Source organism: Drosophila hydei, unplaced genomic scaffold (assembly GCF_003285905.1).
Source record: "Drosophila hydei strain 15085-1641.00,03,60 unplaced genomic scaffold, DhydRS2 tig00008139-arrow-pilon, whole genome shotgun sequence".
NCBI lineage: Eukaryota > Metazoa > Arthropoda > Insecta > Diptera > Drosophilidae > Drosophila > Drosophila hydei.
Window position 1 is genome coordinate 2989074 of NW_022045847.1, and position 16879 is coordinate 3005952.

The 16879-nt window shown below is 33.3% G+C and overlaps 2 protein-coding genes across 2 annotated transcripts; both read right to left on the bottom strand.

The window, feature by feature from the left end:
- Positions 1–2874: 2874 nt before the first annotated feature.
- On the bottom strand, positions 2875–5786 carry LOC111600866 (putative hydroxypyruvate isomerase). The gene is made up of 4 exons (XM_023317188.1): positions 5550–5786; positions 4451–4565; positions 3712–3887; positions 2875–3197 (listed from the first exon to the last, which is right to left on the bottom strand). Exons 1-4 carry the CDS (start codon positions 5743–5745, stop codon positions 2890–2892), a joined length of 795 nt encoding a protein of 264 aa, XP_023172956.1. The 5' UTR covers positions 5746–5786; the 3' UTR covers positions 2875–2889.
- A 5710-nt stretch (positions 5787–11496) lies between these two features.
- On the bottom strand, positions 11497–15679 carry LOC111600814 (dolichyl-diphosphooligosaccharide--protein glycosyltransferase subunit STT3B). The gene is made up of 5 exons (XM_023317113.2): positions 14204–15679; positions 13764–13954; positions 12248–12718; positions 11685–11883; positions 11497–11626 (listed from the first exon to the last, which is right to left on the bottom strand). Exons 1-5 carry the CDS (start codon positions 15593–15595, stop codon positions 11555–11557), a joined length of 2325 nt encoding a protein of 774 aa, XP_023172881.1. The 5' UTR covers positions 15596–15679; the 3' UTR covers positions 11497–11554.
- Positions 15680–16879: the final 1200 nt, after the last annotated feature.

Below are 16879 nucleotides of genomic sequence, written 5' to 3' on the forward strand. Positions count from 1 at the left end.
ATACATTAGCTGAACAGTAAGAATATGATTGATCAACATATCATATTTTAAAGATTTTACTTTGTTAATAGTGCTCCCATTCTTATTAAAATTCTATTGAACATTTTAATAACTTACACAACTCTATATCTGCCAAGCCCTTTCTTGAATGTGACAGGTACAATATATCTACAAAGAGGGCCAAAGCAGGCACCACATTGGAGAACACAATAATTAAACCAAACGGCACCAAATGTTAATTCGAGTTTGACATTTGTGAAGTAAGCAGACAAAGAATAGAAATCGACAACCAATGAATGGGTTTACTCCACAAGAATTGAACCCTGGCTTTCAATGTAAAGAACGATTTTTATCGAAAATTATCATGAACGATGAGACTAATTTCCATCTTAAAAATTATGTACTCACACACAAAAAAATTTTTTTCTAGGGCACTAAAAATCCGTAAATTGCCTACAAAGAAACAATACTCCCGCTACTGCTTAACCCTCTAACACTATTTTCTACAATAATTGAAGAAAATACTAAGAACCTTTTTTTATAGAATATAGAATCAAAAATATTGTAGCCGTTTTCTTTTACCTGTGAGGTGAGAATGGTACTTATGGGGCTTTCAGTATACAAAAATCATTTTCAATAATCTAACTAAAATGTTATTGTTTTGTATGATATTGACTGTTTGCGAAGTTTTACAGTGTTTACACAATTTTTTCCATTATTTCGATCCAACTATTCTGGCATATGATTTAGTTGGTCAAACCGTACGTCTGATATTGGATGCTTAGATTTTTGACCAAGTTTGATATGAATTTATGGCTGCCATATCGATCGGTAAAAAATCAAGGTTGTGGCATCACGAGTTTTAGACCATCCATTAGATCTACGTCGCCCATATGAGCGTTGTATTTTCGAATAATTTGTGGGCAATCAACTCCGATCTGTCGCTTGGATTTCCTATCATACCGAGGACCTTTAGGTGTTCCTTCAAGCGAATTTGCCTTTGCAAATGGTTTCCACAGCACATTACTAACTTTGATCCCATATGAGGTGCCAACGTACTCTGTCGAATAATCTCTTGGCTTTTTGTTGATGGTGCTATCGGTAGGCAGCTTGCAATTACGATTTACCCGCACTGTTCCAAGGGTATGAATACCTTTTACTCGCAAATAGACCATCAAAGGCAGAGAAGTATAAAAATTGTGAAAGTAAACAATGTGGTGCTTGAAACTTGGCGGCAGCACCAAAATCGAGGTATCCAGGACCCCGTGCCCAGGGTCACGTTGTCACCTGCCCCGCTGAACATCTCAAAGCGGTATGAATAACCAAAAGAATCACATAAAACAAATAACTTGATTCCTCATTTGTGTGGCTTATTAGGTATATACTGACGAAGGTGATGCTTCATTTTTGTGCTACACATTTGTTTATCAACGCAAAGGCAGTCGGAAAATTTCGAGTGCGGATGGATCGTGATCTGGTTAACCCTTTTTGATCCGCTTGCTCTCATCACGCAGGGCTCAGTACTGCCTAATTGCATTGAATTTTCCTCGTGTCTTGCTGGCTTGTATATGCTCAAATGCATTTTTTCCCCAATTGCTTTTCAGATTTGGGTAGCGATAAATGGTAGATATCCGCCGATGTAATGGTAGATATCATTAATGTTAACTTTGAACTGGGATCCAATATTATCGTTTAAAGCTGAGCACATTGTTTCCTCGACAATCATATTCATGATTTCAGAATTGATCAAATAGCAAAATATCTGCAATGGTCTTTTGAGCTGACTTATTTCAGCTGGAAGCAAAGAATTTCCTCGAAAGGTTATGTTGTTGACATGTAACTGCCTATTTTGCTGTCACCACGTAATCTTACTCGGCTCTTTTGATATTGATGCAACACCTATATATACATACATTATTTAGTAATTTTTTGCCAAAAGTCAAGTACGTTTGCTTAGCAAACCCATTAAAACCACCAGCAGTTGGCGAAGAAATACACGCTGAATCCTCAATAGTTGGCGATGGAGACTCCTGTACTAAAGTGTCTACATACGCTAATGCAGTGGTCAGAGCTTCTTCTCCGCCCTCGCCGTCACTTGATGGGCATGAGACTTCCTCATCCGATGGGACTGACTCAAAAAGTTCCAGCAACTGTTCATTAGACAATTCGGATAATTTAAAACGAATACGCGCTGCCATTTCATTCACTATTTTAATTTCTAGTCAACAAAATCACACAATAAGCAACAACCAACTTAAAAATTGCAAGCAGCTGTGAAATAGATGCTAGCAACAAAAGTTGGCGTTAAGCCCCAAAGGTGTCCCAAAGCACTTATCACTATTTCGGTGCTAAAACGTACATCTTGTATGTGTTTGCTGTTCTGTAACTTTATTTTAGTAAATAAACAAAACTTTCACAAATAAAAAATAAAATGCGATCAATTAGTTTCATATACTTAGTTTTTTAAGCAAAACAAAACACAACATGCGAATGGTCAACTTTTCTGAGTGGACAGAAATAAAAATAACCGTTGAAAGCTTTTGAAGCTTTGGTACGTAATTTGGTGTTCATTACAAACTCCCAAAAAATATTTTAGCAATATAAAAGCTTTAAGTTTACTCGCTATAGTTATTAATGTAATAAGTGTCCTCAGACACTCTTAAGCGTTCAAGCTGTAGGAGTAATTGGGCTATTTTTCTTTGATGCGGTGGACGGCGCACGCGAACTGGGCATAGAGAACATGTGGTTTTAACAAGACGACACACACTGCCGAAGCCCAACCAATCACCGCTTATTTTTCAAAAAATAATCTTTATTACTTAACATTTCTCAGTTTTGTAGACAGTACAAAATTTATAAAATTAAATGTAAGTTTTTATATGATAATAATTAAAACTTTGAATCATATTTAGAAATCCAATTTAATCCGGCGACTGTTGTTGTTTTGGGTTTGTATTCACAACCAATCCAATCATCATAGCCAACGGAATGTATTTCTTTTAAAATATAATCATAGTTGAGCTCGCCAGCGCTATCAGGCTCATTTCGGTTGGGTACCTGTGCAATTTGAAAATGACCAATTACATCCCTATTTTCTTCTAGGGTCTTAGTAAAGTTTCCACATATATGCTGCAGATGGTATACATCAACTAAAAGTTTTATACTATTAGATTTAAGTTCCTTCAGTACAGTTGAAGCTGTAAATATAAATATTTAAAGTACACAATTTAATAATTAAGAGTAAATTTTAACAATTTTAATTAAATTTGTTCCTTTTACATTCACTTAGACAAGGTTTTCAACACAAAAGGTCGCAAGCTACTAATGAATGGAGTCTTTCAAATACCGTTCATACATTGAGCAACTTCGGATTCAAGTGGTTAACAATCCTGATTACACTCAGTCTAGGTTGACTGACTCAACTCATTGTATAAAAGGCCTAGTAAATGTATTTGTCTTTCTGAACACAATTTATCACGGTGCAAATAATGAGTTGTGTATTAAGAATTCGTATGGAACTTAATGGAAAGTTTAAAGTAATTCAAGGAGCTTCCATCAAGCATAGTAATAATGCTTAAATTGCCACAAAACTATAGTCAAGTAATTGATATTCTGGAATATTCATTTCTTATCGATTGTATGTTACCTTATTAATGGTTAAATAATATGAATGCTTATATTAAATGAATACAATATAAATAAATGCTGTACCTTTGACGAAAGAGTCCATAAAGTATGATGGAACAGCATATTTATTTATCGGTTCAATTACGCCCATAATATTATTGGCCAGTAAGATGTCGGCAGCCTTTTTTAAATTAGACACATATGTCTCATAATGTTCGCACTCTAATTTTTTATTCATCACACCTGCCATCAAATGAATTCTGGAACGAAATTAGATACGGTTAGTCGTCTTTGTATACTTGGAAACAATGGGATTTGGTTGTGCATGTAGCAGCATTTCTACGCAGGAGATATTCTGAATTTACTGGTTCGGTCAGCAAAGGTAACTTAATGAAAATTACAAAAGAAATACAATTAAATATTGAAGTGGACAGGTCCCAAACATATTCTGATTTTTATTCTTTATTATTTTATTAATTATTAATTGCTTTCGCAAATAGTACAATTATTTTCTACAATTAAAAAAAGCTAAGATCAATTGGGTGTGTCCCAATGTACGGGATATTTGAACTGACCTTAGGAGTAAAACTTTAGATGCTCTATAAAAAGAAAATCATCTGTTAACTTTTTTAATAGTTGTTTATCCAATAAATAAAAGTACCTTCAACATAATAATTAAGCTATAAGCTTTAAAAACATTAATGTAGGTTTTTAAAGCTTAACATTAGATAAAATAGATAACCATATATATTTATATCAATATATACATACATACATGTCTTATAATATAACATCTTATAATTGGATTATTTATTTAACTTACTTCTTGCAATTAACCGTTTTTGCAAATTCTATTGTTTCGTCAAGCTGTTTCTGAAAAAGTTTTTCCTCTCCCGGAATGCTTGTAGAACCATATTTTAGCTCATTCCTCGTTTTGTCTGGAATAAATATGTCGAATTGTTATATTTGATTGATAAATTCTCGCACATGGTTCGTTTCATACTTGACAAAATATATGTATATTATGGAGTCAATTCTGCTTGAGTATTTTATATTTATTAATAGCTATTATTTAATTTTATAAAATTTTTTCAGAAAAAGTATCTAAAAATTAAATATTTCCCATTAATATATTAGTTGTTTGAATCTGTACTTGTAATGAAAAACAGGAAATTTATTTAACTAACGTTTGAGAGTTTAGAAAATACATCACGGATTCAATTTAAAATCCACTTCTACACATTCTATAAAATTATTTACCCATTCGCGGGATTGCAAAACTGCGAAATATTTTCCGATATTGTAGATTGCTTGAAATTTGAATTTATGACAATGTTTACTACGACTATGATGAACAAGTTTTTCAGGCGAAACATTGTGGACCTGTCTTATATGATCCGCGCATTGAGACCTTGAAAACGCCCAAAATATCTACACATCTGTGCATTTTAGAAGTCGATGGAAATGTGAATGTGAATGTACACGCAATTAAAGTTGAAATAAATATCTTACCTAATAGTTAGTACATTTTTGGATGAATCTGGATCTTTATTGTCTATAAAACAAAACAAAGTCATGCAAAAGACGCACCAATATACATACATACATATATGAAGTGTGACCTTCAAACATATTACCAGCACGCGCCTGCAAGGCGCCTATACATTTCTACTACCTACTCTCCGACATATACATACATATATATTTACTGAATACACGAAAATTTGCTCATGCAGAATACTTCATATATAATAATACCCAGTTCTAGGAATTATAGCTCTAATTCAAAACAATCAATGTATGTAAGTAAACATGTACATGCTTATGTACATGCATATGTATGTTGAAGACACTTTTTTCATACGTACATGCATACAAACATATGCATATGTGCATTTTATTATGCTTGTGTGGAGACTTACCAAGTGAAATATTTACTAGACTAACTAATATTCCAGTTTCTTGTATTACTTGTGAAACATTAAGAAGTTCTCCATCAGGATATGGTATTTCCACTGCTCGAAAGCCATGCTGATGCGCTAACTTAATTCTATGTGATATAGTTGATGCAGTTTCAGTAAAAAGAAAGTTTAAGTTTGCAGAAAATTTGAACGTCATGCCGCTAGGTTAAACACTAATGTTTCAACTAATTCTGCTTTGCGCCGTAATATAACCTTTTCCAAAGTTAAAAAATAATAATATATGTATATATTTGTATAAATATGTACATACACTATACATACATGCGTATGAGTATTCGTGGAGATTAATGTTCATATGTGTATAAAAATATGTGTGTGTAGAAGTATGCATGTGGTAGGTAAACAGTGTTATCTATGTGAAATCCCAGTAAAAACTTGACATCTTCTAAATACACCTCTAAACGCATTGTAATTTCGAACTACAGCCAAATTTATTTTTGTCACAATGTTATATATATGATTTTTACAGATTAACGAAATGAACATAATTAAACGTCCACCGGGCCCTTTTAAATAACTCTAGCCAGATATTTATCGATAATGAGAATATAATGTTTTTTACAAATTTAATTATAGAACCAGTAGAAGTGTAAAACTGACTTACCAGCTGCGAGTTCAATCGCAAGTCAGATATAATTTGATATAATTCGAAAATGAATGCACGCAGTGTATGTATAGAAAATATTCATTCTTTTAGCGTTGATTCCCAGCTGTTTTATGCTCACGTTTTATTTAACAACTTCTGTATTACCACTCGCAAACAAAGATGAGATATCTCAAATACAAACTTTTTCAACGCATAAAATCTATTCGTTAGGTCCCACTCAACTACGTATTTGCTCTTGCTTTTAGGTTTGAGGAACAAAAATATGGGAAAATATATATATATACAGATATGTATATGCGTGTTCATGCAACATTTTAGCTTTTTTTATTGCTTGCGCTTTTAGCTTTTTTTATTGTTTGTGGGAAGGGATTGAAAAATGTGTTTAAAAAAACAGTTCAGAAAACATTAAAATCAATAAAGGAGGCCGACCGCGAGTTTTAAGCGAACGTGACACGCGCCACCTGGCTAACTTAAATACAAGCAATCGCAATGTGTTAAATTTAAATGCCACTGAGTGGACAGTCCGTCGCAGCCTCGGCAGATTGGGCCTTAAGGCCAAAGAAAGAAAAAAAAATACCATTTCTAGCTAGCTAGATTGCGTAGAAACTTTGCTACAATGAGAATTAGACTTTACCTGATTGGGAAGCCGTAAGTTACAAATAAAAAGTTTAAACAATGCTAAACATTTTTTCAAGGTTATTTGGTCAGACGAAACTAAAAATGAACAATTTTGAGTCAGACGAACGATCGTGGTATTGGACTATGGATCCCACAGTCCAATCGGCAAATACAGTGCGGCACAAAGTAAAGCACAGTGGCGGGTACATAATGGTTTGGGGCTGTATTTGTAAAAATGGAGTTGGGCCCTTAGTGTTAATCGATGGGATAATGCGTAAGGAGCAATACCTAAAAATTCTACAAGAAAATTTGGGAGGAGTCATTGGCAACATGGGTCTTGCTGTTGAAAAATGCATTTTTCAGCAAGACAATGACACAAAGCACATCCCATTTGGTGAAAAATTGGTTATTGAACAAAAAGTTTCAAACTATGAAGTGGCCACCGCAATCCCCAGACATGAAAATTTATGGAGCCATGTGAAATCGCAGCTTGCGAAATATGCGGCCCCTCTAAATGGCATGACGGTGGAGAGAACGAAGGACGTTTGGTACTCGATTCCACCTGAAATGGTGCGACGCTACACGCAAAGTATGCCAAGCCGCATAAACAACCTCAAAAAATCAGAAGGGCTGTGGACTTTATATTATAAAAAATTTAATAAAAATATTTGTTTAAAAATATTTGCAGTGCAAAACTGTAATATGTGACTTTTTTACTCTTTGTATTTATCGCTTATCAAATGTCTTCAAATTTGTAGATAAGAGAGCCAAATATTTCACTAACAAAACAAGACTATGATCTTAAGCATGCATAAAGTAGAAAAGATAATACAGACCGTTGAAGTGAGAACATTGAACATGTGTTACAGTTTTGCTCGTCAAATAACATAAGTTAAAAATGATTGGAATATTAGCTCATTGTTAAATTCAGAGTTGAGCAGTATTGACAAGAGCACTCTTACATTTTTTTCAATATTCTAGAAAATACCACCCTTGGTAAACTGGGAATCACCTCCATTCATTCCATTCGATATCTGATGTGAGTTAAATCAGGATAAAAATAATTTCATCAATATGGACCTCAGAGTTCTAAGGATAATTAACTTTATGCGGTTGTACTTTATTTAAATAATACTTTACAACAAGTAAGAAAGCTCTAGTCGGGGTGCCCGACTAGGAGATACCCTGATCCCAGTCCTTTGAGATTTGTAATATTTTCCGTAGTTTGTATCGAGTATTAAAAAAAAAAAAGAAAACAAATAAAAATCGACATTGCGAGACCAGGATTCGAACCCGGATTATTTACGCAACGTGCACAAACTCTACCAACACCGCCACTTTATAACTAAAAAAAAAATAAAACAATAAAAAACATTTCATCTCCACTGGCCTCGAACCCGGACCAACCTGCATGCGAGCGGCGCCTCTACCAACGCAGCCACTGCCCTTCTGTTGCAAATTTGAACATAAGTAGCAGCTAATATTCAGCACAATTCAATCGCAATTTCAATTCTTGGAATAGAAAAGAATACACGCATTTGAATGTATGTGTGCACATGCATAGGAAAAATGCGTGCGCGTGGCGCTGCTGACATGTGCTTTTGCAAATTGGCCAAACGTTTTGTTTAATAACTTCTGTTTTACTTAATGGATTTTAATGAAATTTTCAGCATATGATCTACATATTCTATTGGCTTGGTTGAGATGCAAACGCCTTGACATAATGGCCCTAGTTCCAACTAAACTTAAATTCTACGAATTTGGGGGAATTTGGAGCCGGTATCCAAAATCTAACAAAAATCAAAATTGCATAAAATATACATAAGACTAAATACAAAATTTGGAGGCTCTAGCTCTTAAGACTTTTGAGATATAATTTATTTACTGCATTTCAATAATGTTTTTATTCGATAACAATTAAATGCGAATAGTTATCGAATATTTGAAACAAACTTGACCTGCGCGTGCTATACACGGACCTACAAAAAATTTTTCAAGTCTCTAGCTCTTATAGATGCTGAGATCCACGCGTTCACACATACGGACAGACGGACAGACGGACGGACAGACAGACGGACAGGGCTCAATCGACTCGGCTTGTCGTCCTGATCAAGAATATATATACTTTATGGGGTCTGCCACGCCTCCTTCTGCCTGTTACATACATTTGCACAAAACCATTATACCCTGATTTCCCATTTTTAATGGGATCAGGGTATAAAAATAGACACCTGCTTGATACAATTTCTGACTACCAATTTAAATAAGTTGCATTGCTAACAATGGGATCAGGGTATAAAATTTCCATACGTTTTCTATAGAGAAGATTTTAAATAAGGATAGAAATGCCCAAACCTAACTGGGTATTATCACAAATCATGCAGCACATAAAAGGTACATTTAAAACAAATATCGGGCTTCAAATTGGCTTAAATATTCATAATTGGTGTATTTTTGTATATAAATACCAAATATTAAGTTTAAAGTCTCTTACTTCTATCATCTATGATTATTGATGAATTTATCAGTAGGGATCTTACTCCAGAATGATCAGTTTTTATATATTTTTCAGGCATGAACATACATCATATTTGAGTCGGGGTATAAAAACCCTAGCTCAAACAAATAAAGATCATTACATAAATGAACAACACCAAAGTCAATTGTACTCACATTTGTTTTTGTTAAAATGTGTGAACAAGCAGATGGATGCGTAGCAGACCACACAAAAAATATGTATTCGTGCCCAGCATGACGAGTTCTCTCCATATAAGAGCTAATTTTTATCGTAGATCTTTAAATAGCACGTGCATATCAAGTTTGTTTCCAATAATCGACAACTATTTTAATATTTTTGATGAATACCCTTATCGAATTTCAGCTATGAAATTATAACTCGAACAACTTTTGAGCTAGAATTGTCAAATTTTCTATTTAGCGTCATGTATATTTTAAACAATATTTGTTATATTTGGAAAGCGGGCTCAAAATTTTACTGAATTCTTATATTGAAATTCAGTTTCAAAATAAGAATATATCTGTAGTCTTACTTCGCTGAAAATAAATAATATACTAAAAAAATAACTAAAAGCTTAGTAAACACAGAAGTTATGAAGCAAAACGTTTGGAAAATATTCAAAATCACATGCCCAGCAACATGTGGACATATCCACTCAAGTGCGTGCGTTATTTTCTAATCAACGAATTACAATTGCGATTGAATTGTGTTAGAATTGTCATCTATTTTAGTTTAGATTTCCAACTTTCCATTCAAGCAGTGAAGCGACGGAGTTGATAGAAAGAATGGGAGTTGTCAAGGAGAAGTGGGTTCAATAATCTAACTTTTTGTTTTATTTTTGTTTTTGCGAATTCACTTAATGCAGGGAACATGGTTTTTTAGGCAACAATTCCTGTAAGTTAAAATTAAATACATAAATACTACACTTTGTAGTCGTCTGAATTCACCTGGGGTTGGAATATGGATAAACCTAAGGTTCGTTACAACGCTTTAAAAAATGTAGCCCACTTTGAAAGTGCCACTTCGAAATTCGCACAGCGTTGGAATCTTAAAGCTTGACAGCTACATTACTTTTGATAACTATTTGCTATACATTGTTGACCAAAAATAATGTGTCCAAGCCTACTGTTTGCGTATCAAATGTATTTTTTATTGCATATAAAACAAAAATGAAAAATATTCTTCGATCCCTAGTCGAGGTGTATCGAGTATAAAAAAAAATAAAATTCGACATTACGGCACCACGATTATAACCCACTTGCATCAATTCTACCAACATTGCCACTTCATAATTAAAAAATAAAAAACAATAAAAAATGTCACTTCGCCGCCAGGCTCGAACCTAGATATTATTGCTGCATTGCTTGCGCAAGAAAAATCCCAACCTATGTTAACAATTCAAGCACAATTCAATCGCAATTTCTATACTTCGAATAGAAAGGAATAGCATTTGAATGTATGTGTGCACATGTATAGGAAAAATGCATGCCCCTGGCGCTACTTGATATGTGATTTTTCCAATTGGCCAAACGTTTTGTTTCATAACTTTTGTTTTTTACCTTATGGATTTTACTGAAATTTTTAGCATATGATCTATACATATTCCATTGGATTTGTAGAAATGCAAACTTCACTTATTGGCCCTATTTCCAACTGAACTTAAATTTTAAGAATTTGGGGAAATTTGGAATAGGATCAAAAATCCAGAAAAATAGAAATGCAGAACATATACATAAAATTAAAAAAAAATTTGAAGGCTCTAGCTCTTAAGCCGTACGGCATATAATTTAATAACTGCATTTTGATCATGTTTATATTCGATAACAATTAAATGGGAATAGTTATCGAATATATGAAACAAACTTGATATTCACGGATCTACCAAAAAAAATTCAGTCTCCAGCTCTTATAGATATTGAGACCACACGGATAAGGCTCAATCGACTTGGCTTGTCGTACTGATAAAGAATATATGTACGCCTCCTTCTGCCTGTTACATACATTTTCACAAAACCATTATACCCTGATTTCCCAATTTTAATGGGGGTATATTTTTAATCAGGGTATAAAAATACGATTATAAATAAATTATGTTCGTTTGAGTACTGCTTTAGATGCAACACTATTTTACTATTTATAAAATGTTTTATTAATTTTTATTTATTGGATTTTTTATTGTAGTCAAATTTATATCAGTGCAATTTATTTTAAAGTTCTTTTTCCCTTGACAACAATTGGTCGATTGCGAATTAGACCCTTGCGCCTCTTCAAGTTCTAAAAGAAAAATGTTATTCAGAAATATAACATTTTTAAAATTATAAAAAATAGATACCTTTCGAGATATAAAGTTGGTTGGTGGAATAAGTCTATCTTTGGCTTTCAACGATGGTCTATTGAATTCAAATGGCTTTTTCACTCTGTAGATCCGAACCAGCCAATGTTCTGTAGTATAAGCTTCTTCCAAATATGTTAATTCAAAATCTTTATTGCCAATTACTGCATTACGAGTCCGATCATATCCAGAAGGTCCCCTAAAAATACATGAGAGTTTAATATTATTAAATTATTAAAAAAAAACGAAGTGTTCATTCATAGATCTTGGGTTACAAAAAAAGCATATCATATACATATTTTAAACTATTATATTTTAATACAACTCTTCGTCGAGTGGTTCTGGGCTCAATGCCAGGGAGCGAAGGGACTTTTTTTGTTTGGTCTCCTAATGCCGATTTTTGTTTTTATTTTTTTTTTTTATGCTAGATACATGCCATGCAAAATATATAAAAACGCAGATAGGACTGGGTTCTAGTCGGTCACCCCGACTATAGCATAATTAATTATTAAGTAATATATTTTGAAAAAAAAAATGCAATACATAAAATACACTATTTTTACCTGTAGTCCAATTTTAATTCCCCAAAACGATAGTAGCTCAATTTGTACATCAGACAATTCAGCAAAGCCGGAGCACCCTCGGCATCTACTCTGAATTCACCACGATCCGTAAAGAAATCGCTTTCCTTGATATCTTTTGGATGCTCTCCTTCCGCAATACGGACCATCCAAAGGAATTTATTTATATCATCACCAGAATATCCAATCACACCTCCAAATATTACTAGAACATAGTCCACGTCTAGAGATGTCATGATTTCATAGGATTTTTCTTCAGTTGATGACATTGCTTTGCCTACTAAGGCTATATGACTATTATTCCACGTATTATTATCGACTAACGTTGTTCTGTTAGCCATCCCAGCAATTTGGTAACCATAATCCCACCACGACATTATGCGAGCGTCATCTGCTGTATTTTGAGAGAGCCAGTAATACGCTTCTCTAAAGTCGTCTAATATGTTTCGTGACCTAAAATTATAGAAATAAATAAAAATTAATATATTTACACTATTTTATATATGAATTTTTAAAGTCCAAAAATAAAATTTTGAGTAAAAGCATGTCACTGAGCCCATATATAAATTATAACTCGATTACAAAGTGAAAAGAGTGTGTTTTTATACAATGTGTTTCGTGTTGTCCGTTAATTTTGGAATAAATAATTGTTGATATTTGTAACTTCGTAGTAAGTTTTTTTTATATAATAACTGTAAATATTTGTAACTTCGAATTCAATTTTTTTTATACATTATTTAGTCATTTCCTTTGATTTTTCTACTAGAAATTTTTAATTTGAATATGTAAATGTTTTATATATATTATTTAGTCATTTCCTTTGAGTTTTTTTACTAGAAATTTTTAATTTGAATATGTAACCGTATTAACAGTCCTTAAATAAATGAGTATAGTATATACGTCTGTTCCATATTTTTATTGGTAAGGCTCCAAAATTTGATAGATAAATTGCTGTTTCTTCTACACACAGACTAAAATAACTTATTTATTGGGGTATTTTATATAATAAATTCAGCGTTTTGTTCCTCAATCCAGCTTTCTTACTTGTTTGATTTGATTTGCCAATTCCAATCTCCAATTTGATAAGCTTAATAAAAAAAAAAAGACTAACGACTTTAAGCAAATTGGACCTACTCATGGGAAACGAGCTTTTTCGTGCATAAACCAATTACTAGGCTACTACCAAACTAGAAAATTTGAATTTGAAATATATACTATCATAAACTATACACAGAAAAGTAAATGTTATTTTTATCGATATCTTCAATTTCTTGATCGATATTTTCACTTGATATTTAAAAAAATAGTTTAAAAACTATTTTGATATAGATTATTGATCGGAATGTACACTGACTATATTTATTTCCCTGCACTATTTTCAAATAACGAAAAAAATTAAAAATAGTATTTAAGGACATGACTTTAGCACCAAATTCTTGAAAAACCTATTCAAAATGTGCTGTTATATATATAAAATAAAAATAAAATTTGCACCTACCCATCCTGGCTATTATGGAAAGCAAGTACAATAGACGGGCTTGAATAGGCATTACTTGTTACCCATGTACAATGTACAGCGAACATCATTAGTATCATTAAAACCGCCAAAATTACGATACTCTTTAAATTTGAGCTTATGCCATTCTCGTGGGTGGAATCGTGCTTGGTACGGTGCCTTAACTTTCCGGCCTGTAAATATTAAATTGATTTAATATTACGTTATAAAATATATATATATATACAAATTCAAAATATGTTAGCCTACAAATTTCATTATAACCTTATCTTAATAGTTAAGCGAAATATATTGAACGATGAGAAAATATAATTCATGATAAAACAAATTGAAAAAAAAAATAAATTTTCAATTCAAAACATATGCGATTGACTATTAATGAATAATTAGTAGTTAACTTATTGCTATTAATGTTTATTTACCTTATCATATAAGCTTTTCCTTTCTAATGATTCCTCCTGATCATCAATTTCTTGTACAGAGTTAACAGTATTCGCCAATCGTTTCGATGAGTCTTCTTGAAGGAACACATCCAATAAGCCGGAAAATGCAACACCAGCAAGCATACACACTACAGGGGTTAGGGTTAACATCAATCGAACCATCACACCGGCGAAGTAGACAGCGCTTATAGCGTATAGTATCACAAAAACGCGTTCGTCATTAACCTGCTTTACGCAATACCAAAGGCCAACGGGAAATGCGCAGACGAGAATATGCAGATCAAAGAAGAAGGAAAACCATGTGGTGGGCTGATGTTCCGACACAGAAGCAATAATGGGAATATGAATTTTAGCATAGCCAGTATCCCAAAGTGAATAAAATCGTCCACTCCATGGAGCAACAACACCCATCATTGTTAACACAACGACGGCGACGAAAACTACGACGGCTGCCAGCAATCCGCCAACAATGAACAATTTCTTGAACTCATTTCTTGATAATACTGTTTGCAAGTGTCGCAGGGTAGCAACAGCCATCAGTAGCACAAAGACGCCCATTGCAGCCATATGTTCACTTGTGCGAATTGGCTGGAATCCAACAAAAGGTATTTGCATGGAGAATAGCAGTCCGAGAATGTAGAATGTGCTGTAGCTTGTGAGAAGTCGCGGAGAGTAGCGACCCATTATGAGGAGCACAAAAACATGCAACGGGATCAAGTTGATTATAAACACATATCCACCCCAAGCTGAAACCATATAAAAATATGATATCGCTGCGCCAGCTGACCAAAATACGGATCCAGTCTTAATAGATCGTACCCATAAGAAGTATGTGAACTGTAGAGCAAATATTGCAATGCCTTCATTGTCATAAGAGCCTGCTACAGAGCGGCTAATATAACCGGGTACTATAGCGATAAAGCTCGCAGCAAATAATCCAGCGCCGGGCGACCAAAGCTCCTTTGTTAGTAGATACGTTGAAATGGATGTGAGGCCACTGAAAACCGGTGCCAAAAAAACACATATGTCACGTATATGTACGGGAATATTCAGTATGTGTAAAACGTAATGGATGCCACCAGATGTTATCATTAGTCCAGGGTATACAGTGCCACCAACGATGCGACCGAGAGGATACCAGGCACGTTCATCAAACCAATTAAGAAATTTATACCAGCCATGTTGCACCATGTAGGCAGTTGCTCGGTAATTGAACCATGGATCAAATTCGTGTATTATCGATTCAAATCTTATGACGGCAAATAAACGGGATGAAAATCCGGCTATCCAAGCAATTAGTAAGACAGCAAATGTTATAAGACTGCTGTAACCTGCAACCTTACTATTTAATATTTTTGATCCCCGGTTCATTTTAAATGTGTGGTTTTACACACCCTTTACTATCAACGAAAAACAACTAAGACACGTAGCCTGAAATATACCGGCGATTACAAAGTAACTATTACCCATAATATTGTTATCGAGTAATTTGTAGGGTTTGAGTATTTTGTAGTCTGTAATAAAAAGACAGGTATTCCGCTAAAAAATACACACTATTCAGAATATATCTTTAGATCATTTTAAAAAATAAAATAAATGGAAAATATAGAATAATAATATTAAAATTTGTAGACAAAATCCCTTTTTAAATTGATACATCTTTTAAGGAAAAGTCTCCAAATTTAGCATTTTTAGTTTCATGTAATTTCAATTAATTTAATTTTTAATTTTATACAATTTGGTGTATTTTATATTTTGAATATCGGCTTCAACTCCAAACTCTTTGAGGTTCAGTTTCAAATGTAGCCAATATTTTTATATTTTTTTAAAGCTAGCAAATATTCTAATAGAATATGTAGATTCCACTTTATTCAAATATAGTGCTGTATCTAAGAAGTACTTTACTAAATACTTTAATTTAAATTAAATTTGTCATTGTATGATCAAGCAGTGAAGCAGCTGTGTTAATAAACACGATGCTCATCGTCGTTTTCTTTCCTTTTTTATTTATTTTAAAAGCATGCTATATATACAAGCTATGGAGTATATTTAAAAATACAGATCAGTCGGGGTCAGGGCATCTCCGAATCGGGCATCCTCGACTTAATTGTTATTATTTCTTACGCTTGAAAAACGGGAAATCCGAATTACATGTTACCTTGCATAGAAAGTCATATGGTGGTGTTTGTACAAATAGTTATATAAGAAAATTTCATAGGTTCGCAGGTTTTATCTAATCTAATTTAAGGAATGCTAATAATATATATTTTCTTTTATGCTTTTGTTAATATTTTGTAAGATGTTTGCCCGTGTAAACATATAAAGACTTACAGATCTTAAATATATCTGTGAAATGCTCTTATCGCATTCTCAGTACATTAAATATTTTTTACTGATAGTTCTTAACACATTACTGTTCATTTTGTAATGCTTTAAAAACAAATTATTTAAAGTATGATGTTGGACAATATTAACTACTTAATTAATATGCGTGAAACACACACAGTTTTTATTTGATTGATTTTCTGAAACCGTCTCTGTGTGCAGTACTTTTGAATACCTTAAGAAATACGTCGAATAGGGTTAGGCACTGGGGTGGAAATTAGGGAAGCGGAAACTTATGATTGGACAGTTTCAAGAGCTGCATGAACGGAA

What these genes read in the sequence shown, in the direction of transcription:
- LOC111600866 (XM_023317188.1), bottom strand. Translation starts at nt 5,745, where the DNA reads ATGACGTTCAAATTTTCTGCAAACTTAAACTTTCTTTTTACTGAAACT. An exon ending in AAAACGGTTAATTGCAAGAA is followed by an intron (nt 3,888 to 4,450) that starts GTAAGTTAAATA and finishes ATTTCGTTCCAG; the next exon opens with AATTCATTTGATGGCAGGTG. An exon ending in TATGGACTCTTTCGTCAAAG is followed by an intron (nt 3,198 to 3,711) that starts GTACAGCATTTA and finishes TTATATTTACAG; the next exon opens with CTTCAACTGTACTGAAGGAA.
- LOC111600814 (XM_023317113.2), bottom strand. Translation starts at nt 15,595, where the DNA reads ATGAACCGGGGATCAAAAATATTAAATAGTAAGGTTGCAGGTTACAGC. An exon ending in GAATTAAAATTGGACTACAG is followed by an intron (nt 11,884 to 12,247) that starts GTAAAAATAGTG and finishes ATGTATTTTTAG; the next exon opens with GGGACCTTCTGGATATGATC. An exon ending in CCAACTTTATATCTCGAAAG is followed by an intron (nt 11,627 to 11,684) that starts GTATCTATTTTT and finishes TTTTTCTTTTAG; the next exon opens with AACTTGAAGAGGCGCAAGGG.